At 46.8% G+C, this 10,377-nt stretch overlaps 2 protein-coding genes across 2 annotated transcripts; one reads left to right on the forward strand and one right to left on the reverse strand.

Moving 5' to 3' along the window:
- The first annotated feature begins 585 nt into the window (after positions 1-585).
- On the forward strand, positions 586-4,679 carry LOC119300866 (dual specificity protein phosphatase 12-like). The gene is made up of 6 exons (XM_037577763.1): positions 586-1,170; positions 3,273-3,325; positions 3,453-3,517; positions 3,596-3,674; positions 3,902-4,198; positions 4,309-4,679. Exons 1-6 carry the CDS (start codon positions 719-721, stop codon positions 4,461-4,463), a joined length of 1,101 nt encoding a protein of 366 aa, XP_037433660.1. The 5' UTR covers positions 586-718; the 3' UTR covers positions 4,464-4,679.
- A 2,722-nt stretch (positions 4,680-7,401) lies between these two features.
- LOC119297182 (calcium-dependent protein kinase 25-like) lies at positions 7,402-9,731 on the reverse strand. The gene is made up of 6 exons (XM_037575064.1): positions 8,720-9,731; positions 8,488-8,603; positions 8,239-8,406; positions 8,013-8,140; positions 7,708-7,807; positions 7,402-7,624 (listed from the first exon to the last, which is right to left on the reverse strand). Exons 1-6 carry the CDS (start codon positions 9,729-9,731, stop codon positions 7,523-7,525), a joined length of 1,626 nt encoding a protein of 541 aa, XP_037430961.1. The 3' UTR covers positions 7,402-7,522.
- Between the last annotated feature and the right edge of the window lie 646 nt (positions 9,732-10,377).

Consider the following 10,377-nt stretch of genomic DNA (forward strand, 5'->3'; position numbering starts at 1 on the left):
TGGCCGGATGCGCCAAATCCAGCGACAGCGGCGGCAACCACAAATCTACTGGTTGTGTGTCGTCGACAGGGCGAGAGAGGACAAGGCTAGGCTGGACAGCGAGAAGGCGGCCCGAGAAAATGGCGGGCGGTGGCGGCTATGGCCGTAGCGGGGGGTGGGGGCGCAGGGGAGGGGAAGAAAAAAAAAGCGTTTGTATTCTTGACGGGCGAGCCAAGAGAGGACAAAGGCATATCCCCACCCGTCCGCGCGCTGTCCATTTTGATGCAAACGTGGAGCCGGAAATGGGTCGATGACGGACAAAAAAAACAGACGTTTATCTATTTGCTTCTGCATGTTGGGCCGTGATTTGTGTCCATTTACCCGAACGTGGCCGGACATATTTTTAGAATCGTGTGTTGGAGTTGGGCCTCTTCCATTTTGCACTACCCCAAGCGCGTGACTGAGGAAGGTACTAAATCAATATGCAGTACTACCAAGAGAATGTCCTGCCGAGTGTCACCACGTTGAGTCGTTGACTCGTTCGAGTCCTGGTCATTCAGGACTAGTTTGACTAAACTATGCAATTTCGAACTGCAATTTCAGTTCCAAAAGCAATTCTGCAACCGCGCGAGAGCTCAGCGAAAACAGCAGACAGCAGCAGCAGGGCAACCCACCAAATGCAAACCCTCCTCTTCTAGGGTTTCGTTTCCTCCTCCCCATCCGCACCGCCCGCCCGCCCATGGCCGCCACCTCCCGCGACGCCCCGGTCCCGACCGCCATGCCGGACCTCGTCCGCGACCACCTCTACTTCGGCGACGTCAACGACGCCATCGCGGCCCTCACCGCCTCCCTCCCGGACGGCACCGACATCACCCACGTCCTCTCCGTCGTCAGCTCCGCCTCCATCTCCTTCTTCACCGACTACCGCCCGGGCCTCTCCTTGCCAGCCGAGGAGGTCCGCTGCGTCGTCGCCGGGGAGGACGGGACGCCCTCGGCGGTGGCCCCGGGCCGGCTGATGCGGGTGGTGGAGAGGACCGGGGAAGGGCTAAGGGTGACGCGGATGGCCGTGCCGCTCAAGGACACGGAGGAGGAGAACCTGCTCGACCACCTCGAGCCGTGCCTCGATTTTATCGACGAGGGGAGGAAGGCGGGAAACGTGCTCGTGCATTGCTTCGCGGGGGTCTCCCGGAGGTACGCTTGCTTATCATCACCTGATTCCGGTTGCTTCCGTTGTTCTGCAAGCCCCACGTTTTTGTTGTCTCAGGTGAAATGCTTAATCAAGGAGAAGTAATCACGCACTACCTGTATTTCATAGTTTCATTCGAGCTTTTACATGTTTTTGTAGACGATCTTAATTGATGCCGCGACTTCGTTCTTCGTCTTTATATCCTTGTTTGCATGTGACGAAAATTTAGTTTGGTTGCCATATTTATCTTGTGAACACCTTCCTGCAAAGTAACTGTAAGCATTTCAAATCACATGAATGTCCATCTGTAATGATTTGGCTAAATGGAGCAAACTCAATTTGCGGTCGTGTTTCACCTCAACATTACATAAACTCTAGCACAAATGGTCCACATGGCTGCCCGTTCTATAAGATGCATCTGAAAGATGTATGATACGCCGTAATCATTGTCAATAATCTGCCATCTACTTACATAGATATCAGTTTGTTTCGTAAATTTCTGTTTGTCTGATGCTCTAACTGGATACATCTGGTAAACACGGATTAAAATGTTCACTTGCTATGGTGACTAATGTTCCAATCCTGTTTATGTACGCATGTGTATGGGAGGGAGATGTAGTGAACACTTACAATAACTGCAAATAAAACTAGTAACTGGGCACTTAGCTAGAAACTGCGTTTTGCTGAATAGAAAATAAAATACACAAATCATCTAATTTTTGGCTAAATACACGGTTAATAGATTTTTTTAACTACTCGTATCACTCGGCAGCATTAGGGCATGTTTGGTTGCCCGCCAACCAGAACAAAGAGGTGAAGGCTGGTGATAGTGATGTTAAGCTAGAAAAGAAGGGACCATGCCTATCAACGCAAAACTGGTGGATGCTGCTAATCTGGAGCACCCCCGCCAGGCATAATAAAATTTTAAATCTGACCTGCTGAGGCTGTGGGCAGTCTGAGGCATTTTGTAAGCTCCAGGCTGCATTGCATATCTCAATTTTTTTTCTCTCGGAAAGCAAAGTGCTACTAGTTAAGAGAGCAGAAAGTGGTTGTCTCATCCTTAGACTCCAGCATGCCTCTTCAGTTAAGAGGGGAGTGGTCTTTTGGTGTTGTTCTGTTGAGAAGAGGTGGACGTGAAACACTTGAAGTCCCACATCGATGTGTTTGTGCGTGACCATGGGAAGCCAGCAGGCTTCACCGTTTTCTATGGTGAACCACGTTGGGAGTTCATGGCAGATAGTTGGTATTTGTTGAGTTACATGAGGTGCCAATTTGCGCTAGCCTGGCTATGTGTGGGAGGTTTGAACACAGTCCGATACGACACGCTGACAGCTAAAGCATTTGAGAGTTAGGTTGGGAGTGGCGGCGGATGGAGGAGTTTTGAAATGTGGTTGGTGACTCTGGCGTTACTTCAGTTTGCCATATACTTTGGCTATGATGAGCTTATCAGTGTTGCCCCTAGCAATGAGGAGCCATGGGTATGATTTGCAAGAGGATACTGTTTTTTTTTTAAATTCGCCGGAGCAAGATGGCTGCAGCATGTCTCTCGAGCAACCTGTGATGGATTGCGGTTAGCGATAGAATTGTCAGGCAAGCAAGGTGGTGTTGAAACTGACTTACAGACCTGATAAACCCATGAAGCGCCACCTCTTTTCAGGGTCACACTGGTCTAACATATGTCCAATTGTAATGGAGCTTGACAAGCTAAATAGAAGTTTCTTGTAGTTGAAACTATAGTCTTCTTGTGAAGGGGGCCAAATCTTGTTTTAACTGGTGCATGTGGCTTAATGCAATTCCATATTTTTATCGGCGTTCTTTGTTATTTGTAATCCTGCTATAGTAAGTAATGATAAGTTTAGTGAGTTCTAGTATAAAAGATATTCTTAGTCACATGAGACATTATGTTTTTGAGCTTAAGAATGTTTAGCAAGTAAGAAAGCTGACAACTCATGGCTCTTGGTAACCAATTATTATAGGATGCATTGCAATTTCCACATATAACTTCCTAATTGATGTGCTGGAAATGGGGAATGTGTATTTTTCACTTATGATGATGCCATCCACGTTCACTATATAACATCTATTTGGAATTTCTGTCATGCTGCAGTGCTACCATCATCACGGCATATCTAATGAGGACAGAGCAGAAATCTCTGGAAGGTATGATATATATTTTTTGTTTTGAGCAAAATTTGTAATACACTAATCTTTAGTTTGTACGTTGCTTGAATTATCTGATCCACCTTTTATAATCCTTGTGGCATTCACTACTTTATTCTTTTTCCAGAAGCACTAGAGTCCTTGAAGGAAATTAACGAGTCCGTTTGCCCAAACGACGGTTTCCTTGACCAGGTAAGCTTTCATTATGAACTGGTTGCACTATATCTCACTAGATTTCTTTTATTAAGTTGAATTTCCTATACCTTGCAGTTAAAATTGTTTGAAGAAATGGGTTTCAAGGTTGATACTTCAAGTTCTTTATACCGGCGCTTCCGCTTAAAGTTGTTAGGTTGGTCATTTTCCAACATTTATCATTTCGTCAAGTTCCCTTGCCTTTGTGGGCCTTCTAATTCTTGTGGTTGCAAGGTGCTCTCTTGCTGAAAATAGAACAGTTTGTCATAGATTCTGTAAAATTTTATCATATCAAGCAGATTCAGTTGCTCTACTTGCCGCCCCAGTGATATTTCTCAATCTTAGCAGCACATTGATTAAGTGTTTGCCTATTACTTGTCGCAGGTCAGTCCTACAAAGTTGGAGAGAAAATAGGAAACCATGTATTTGAAGACGATCCTGGAGTTGCTCGACAGCCTAATCCTACCCAGGAATTGTCAGGCAAGGAGAAGGCCCTTAAAACAGCATACCGCTGCAAGAAATGCAGGAGGATCGCTGCTGCACAGGACAATGTTATCGGCCACACACCTGGTGAGGGCAACTCTAGCTTTGCGTGGCACGACAAGAGGAAAGGCCACACACACAACAAGGAACAAGATTGTTCTTCTCTGTATGTCGAGCCTCTCAAGTGGATGACTCCAGGTAAAGTCATCTCTTGCAGTAACATAGTGCGTTCACATATATGTATATCGATGCAGTCCATAGCATATCACCAGTCTGTTCATTATCTGATGTCGCTCATGATGAAGCAGTAGAAGATGGCGCTTTGGAGGGGAAGCTGTCGTGCATCCACTGCGGGGCGCGCCTAGGGTACTTCAACTGGTCAGGGATCCAGTGCAACTGCGGCAGCTGGATCACCCCCGCCTTCCAAATTTCCAAGAGCAAAGTTGATGTAAGCACCATCTAGATCTTCTCCATGTGCTAGCAGATTCGATGGGTTTGTCAGGGGCTGGTGTAAATTCCATATCGTCTGTACCGTCATGCATTGGATCACAAGGAGCAAACGCTGGAGCCTGCTTCATGCATTCACCTATTGTACTCTGAAATACTATACTACCTCACAACAGCTTACAAGAGAAGTTTAACACATCACAGTGAAGCAGTCGCAGATCCTAAACGTTTACTACCTGCCTTTTCATCAATTAGCGGCAACCTGATACTCCCTCCGTCTGAAAAAGCATGTATCTAGCACTAACTTGGTGCTATATACATCCATTTGAGGGACAAAGGGAGTATATTTTTAGCGTTGTAGGGAATTCAGGAGTGTAGTGTAGTGAGATGGACCTGGAGTGGTGTGGAGCGGCTTGCAAGGAGTTGAGTGGGTGAGTGGAATGACTTGTGGTGGAATAGAGTCGGTTGGTTATGATGCGTTACACCACAAATGGGTATGAGAGTATATATACAGAGTCCAAAATCTGACCGTTACTGCAAAAGGTAATTGGGCTGGGACGTGCCGGGAGAAAACTTGAGGAACTACTGAAACAGTTGAAATAAATTTGAAAGTCCAAGGTAACGTTCAAAATCAGAGAAAATATAGTACTCCCTCTGTTCGGAATTACTTTTCTCGAAAATGAATGTATTTAGAACTAAAATATATCTAGATACATCCATTTCTGCGACAAGTAATTTCGAACGGAGGGAATACTTGAAAGGTGAAAAGTTGAGCGATGGCTCCGAATGAAAAATGCAGCACCTTTTTCGCGAACATAGAACATTTTTATTTAACGGAGGCAAAAAGTTTTGCCCCATCGATTTATTAAGAAGAAGAGAATTGCCTAGTTAATTTAAAAAAAAACCGGGCGAAAACATACACACACGGAGCACGGACTAACTACTCAAATGGCAAGAAACTCCACTACCGCATAGTTGGCCCTTGCCAAACTCTCCGAATGCACAACATCCACAAACCCTGAAACTGCTACTATGCCAAGTGAATCACGACAAGAACACCTCGACATAAGACATCATGCACCTTCCAATCCAAGAGGACATGACGAGAGACCGAAGATCATCCATCAAGCAATTAGAGACGCCTTGCCTATGACGCCACTCTTGCATTTGCCCATCTTCTTTTGTTTGCCACTTATTGACGGGGAGGCAAGCAATCGACCTGCCCAAATCAGGTCTAGCAATCTCCGCGCTAGTGAGCAAGTCACAAAGTTCTTTCACGAAGAAAGCATCTGGATTTAGTAGGCGCCAACACACTTGGCTCAATGTCCATGCCACTCACAGGCATCACCTGCTCGATGGTCGCAGATGAGGGAAAGGCAGCAACATCTGAAACTCCACGCTCCATGGCCAACGCCTGACTCCCAATGAACTTAGGCGAGCGAGAGATCGCACCGTCCAAATCGCTACTCTCCTCGGCAAACAATTTGAAAGTACTGGGTAAAACCAATTACTCCGTAGTGCATACAAAACCTCAAAACGAGAAATTGCAGAAAGAGGGAAGTCACATCTTTGAAGTTCTGCATGAATAAGAGCGAAGGTACCAGACTATATACTGTGACTCACAAAGAAGCAAACCGAGACGGCTTGGAAGTGCCGGATCCAAACACATGATGTTTCAAAGGCTTAGCAGTTCTGGAACAAAGAAAATGATGATTTCAAACTGTAGAATCAGGAATTGTTCTCTAAGTACGAATGACTCAAAGTGCCCAGATAGTACCAAAAGATAAGTCTTTGAAAGTACCAGGGCTTAGAAAGATTCATACTATACTCCCTCTGTAAAGAAAGAGAAGACCGTTTAGACCTTTAGTGATCTAAATGATTTTATATTTCTTTACAGTGGGTAAGTTGAACAAAGAGAGCGGATATTCACTAAAAGCAAGCCGAGCTTGATGTAGATAACTTGAAAAATTGTGTGTGTGTGTGTGGGGGGGGGGGGGTAAGAAATTTGTATAAGAAAATTAGTTGTGGTACCTACAATAAACTCACTGAAATGATTAGTCTCAATATTTTTTTGCCATTGGTCCTCTCGAATAGTTGTCACAAACCATCAAAATCAATTAAGGGTGCAATTCATCATATCCGCCACCACCTGTTTACGATGAACCTTACTTGAGTTTGCTATAAACCAAAACATGCCATTGTGTACACTGGGATTGACTGCGCCACAATCTTTATTACAAATTGCTTTTTGTCACACTCGTTTTCTTTTCGAAAATGCCGGTGCAAACTCTTAAAATTTTGTAAAGGCATTTCTGAAAATTGTACATATGATTCGTACACTTGAAACTTTGCTTCGTGCACATACGATTTATAACAAACATGAACCAATCGGTTATACATACTTGGTTTGTGAGAGAAAAGCAGATTCATAGTACAAACTTGCTTTTAATCACAATAAGTTCCTTCGTGAAAACATTCATTGCAACATGTACATTTGGATCTAGAGTAGCTTTGAAGATCGTGATGAGGTCCACAACGGTGGAAACAGATTGTAGTTTCGACACACGTCTTGAACACCTTGCATAATTTTTATTTTTTATTAGGATAACTTCTGCATAACTTTACATAATCTAATTTGGATGTGTGCATGCATTCCTGTTCGTTACATTTGCACATGTCCGATTGATGTTTCTAGAGTGCCATGGCATGTGTGAGAGGAGACAGTCGGATGTGCTCGAGTGAAATACAAAAAACCACCACATTGTACACATCCATTTGAATTTGCTACCACTTTACCTACGGCAGCAAAAATCTACCGTAGTGGTAGATTTGGACAATTCAGGAGCTTCCTTGCTCAACCACACGAACCAGTAATTTGCTCGTCATGTCGGATGCCAACCATACTCATTTCGGAACACAAATTCCTTTCCCCCCCAACCCTACAGGAATTGAACTGCTTTCAATGTAAGCCTTTCAAATTTCATGTGGATTTGTTCCCAAAAGAAAGCAGCATGCACATTACAGTCACAACTCTGCACTCTGTTGACATACATAAGACACCGTAGCAACGCTTCACTATAGGACTAGGTCTCGCCTCTTCTTCGGGTTCGATGGCTCCGCACCGCCCGTTCCTTTCCTCATCATCGCCACGAACTCTGAATAGTCTATCCTCCCATCCTGCATTCGTCGTCAAGAAAACAGTTTCAGTTCCTTTCGACGCATTTACCATCTATTGTTTCGAATGTATTTTTCCTTCTTACGTTGTCGGAATCGGCTTCGGCAATGACATCCTTGAATTCCTCGGCGTCGAACAACTTCTGCTCTTGTAAGGCCTGCTCCAGCTCTTCTTTTGTGATGTACCTGCGAGAGGTATATGAGTATCCAAAAATCCTGAATCCAGGGGCCTGAGATGTACTACCTCTGTTTCTTTTCTTTTTCCAGGAAATACTACCTCTGTTTCTAATCTAAATATAATTTTTTTGTCAGTTTAAATTGAACTGCCAAAACGTCTTATATTTTGGAACAGAGGTTGTACTAATTATCAGTTTGTTGGTGCTCAACTTACCCACTGTTGTCCTTGTCGAAGTATTGGAACGCGGTGTAGAGGTGCTCTTCCCTGTCCATTCTGTTCATGTGCACCGTCGCGGTGACGAACTCCTCGTAGTCGATCAATCCATTGCCGTCGGCATCGGCCTGGAAATCGAAGCAGAAAATAATTTCCGTTCATGTCAAATACTCTATGTAACACCACGTCGTTGATTGGTTGTGTCATCTGAATTAATAAGACTCACTGCTTCCATCAGTTGCTGAATTTCATGGTCCGAAAACTTGTTGCCCTGCTTGGCCAGCCCGTTCTTGAGCTCTTCGAGGGTGATGGTGCCGCTGTTGTCCTTGTCGATGCTCTTGAACATCTCCTTGAGCCCCTTGATCTCCTCCTCTGACAGGCACCCGGCAATGACCTACGCAAAGTTCGCCGCAAAGTTATCAAAGATTAGTTAGTTACCTGAAGAAGTGTTGTCAATGTCAGTCTATGCGCCTACTCTCAGTGCGGCTTTCTTGAACTGGTTCATGGCCACGAACTGCTTCATCCTGTCCAGAACGACGTTGTCGAGCGGCGTGTCGGGGGCGTCTCCGTCTTCCTTGATCCATGGGTGGTCTGAAAAAGCTCAAGTTATTTCAGGGCATCGATTGTCTTGGTCATGCACAAAAAAAGAAGTGTGCACGAAGCAAGAATTTGACAGGAGGAAAAAAGAACATGCAGAAGTGGCTTACTGAGGACTTGGGTGGCCGTAAGCCTGTCCTTGGGGTTGATATGGAGCATCTTCCTGACAAGATCCTTGGCTCCGGGGGAGATGTTGGGCCACGGCTCGCTGACGAAGTCGACCTCACCGCGCAGAATGGCGGTGAAGATGGCGTTCTCATTCTCCGCCCAGAAGGGAGGGACGCCGGAGAGGAAGATGTAGAGCATGACGCCCATGCTCCAGACGTCGGCCTCGTGGCCGTACTTGCGCTTGAGCACCTCCGGGGCGATGTAGTAGGCGCTGCCGACGATGTCCTTGAACACCTCGCCTTCCTTGAAGAAGACGGAGAGGCCGAAGTCGGTGGCCTTGATGGGCGACGACTCGTCCCGGTTGAGCATCAGGAAGTTCTCCGGCTTGAGGTCCCGGTGCATCACCCCCATGGAGTGGAAGGTGTGCACGGTCCCGACCACGGACCGGAGCAGCGAGGCGGCGGCGCGCTCCGTGTAGTGCCCCTTGGCGATGATCCGGTCGAAGAGCTCCCCGCCGGCGCACAGCTCCATCACCAGGTGCACGTTGTGCTTGTCCTCGTAGGCGCCGCGGAGGTCCACGATGTTGGGCTGGCCGGAGAGGTGGCGCATGATCTCCACCTCGCGCCGGACGTCCTCCACGTCCTCCGCGCCCGACAGCTTCCGCTTCGCGATCGTCTTGCACGCCAGCTTCTCCCCCGTCTCCGTGTGGGTGCACAGGTAGGTCACGCCGAACTGGCCGCGCCCGAGCTCCTCGCCGATGGTGTAGGTCGCGCGCACGTCCTCTATGGGCCGCCCGAGCACCTCGCCCACGGGGCCCGGCGGCTTGGCATTGGGGTCCGCCTTGGTTGCCGCAGAGGCGGGCTCGGCCTCGGCGGCGCCAGGAGCAGGAGCCGGGCCATCGTTGGTCGGTGCGTTGTCCCCGCGCGGCGTCTTTGGGGGCGCCGGCGGCTCTGCCTCGGCCGCCGCGTCGGCAGCGGCAGCCTGCCCGGCTCCGTTTGTGCAGCATTGGCCCATGGCTGCGGGGAATGCGCGCTGGCCGCTCCGAGGGAGGAGAGGCAGGCACAGGCATGCATGAAGAGCACGCACCTACACACATGCACAAACCAAAGTTCGGAGATGGGTTTCGTTATCTTTGCCACACAAAAAATGGTTTTGAGCTTGGAAGGTTGGGAGTGAATGGCGGGAAGGAGGAGGATTATTATGCTGGTGTCACAACCTGAACCTGAAGCTCTCGAATTCTTCAGTTAGGTGTAGCATTTCTAGCTATACCGTTTCGATCGGATCCTACGGATCACATGGCTCCTTGCCTGATCTCGTCGATGAGCCGTCAGATCCCTTTAACCGTTATAGAGTGCTTATTCCTGTTATTTACTCCTTCCGTTCCAAAATATGAGGTGTATAGTTTTTCTAAAGTTAAATATATGCATGTTTGATCAAGTTTTAAGAAAAACTACAGTAACAAATTTGTATCATTAGATTCATCCCGAAAAGTATTTTCATATTTTATTTATTTTATAATCTTGATCAAACATACATAAGTTTGACTTGCACAAAAATCGATACACCTTATATTCTGAAAGGGAGCAAGTACATTAACCGTTGTAGTGGGTAATTAACTACCTATGTAAGTGGGTGGTTTAACGAGCTAATCAACTCATTA

This window comes from Triticum dicoccoides, chromosome 5A, assembly GCF_002162155.2.
Source record: "Triticum dicoccoides isolate Atlit2015 ecotype Zavitan chromosome 5A, WEW_v2.0, whole genome shotgun sequence".
Classification (NCBI taxonomy): Eukaryota; Viridiplantae; Streptophyta; class Magnoliopsida; order Poales; family Poaceae; genus Triticum; species Triticum dicoccoides.

Bases quoted from the DNA above. Each gene is read 5' to 3' on its own strand.
- LOC119297182 (XM_037575064.1), bottom strand. From the start codon at position 9,731: ATGGGCCAATGCTGCACAAACGGAGCCGGGCAGGCTGCCGCTGCCGAC. The intron at 8,407-8,487 runs GTAGGCGCATAG...AACTTTGCGTAG, and splicing joins TCAAGAAAGCCGCACTGAGA to GTCATTGCCGGGTGCCTGTC. The intron at 7,625-7,707 runs GTAAGAAGGAAA...CGACGAATGCAG, and splicing joins CCGAAGCCGATTCCGACAAC to GATGGGAGGATAGACTATTC.
- LOC119300866 (XM_037577763.1), top strand. From the start codon at position 719: ATGGCCGCCACCTCCCGCGACGCCCCGGTCCCGACCGCCATGCCGGAC. The intron at 1,171-3,272 runs GTACGCTTGCTT...GTCATGCTGCAG, and splicing joins TTCGCGGGGGTCTCCCGGAG to TGCTACCATCATCACGGCAT. The intron at 3,675-3,901 runs GTTGGTCATTTT...TACTTGTCGCAG, and splicing joins CTTCCGCTTAAAGTTGTTAG to GTCAGTCCTACAAAGTTGGA.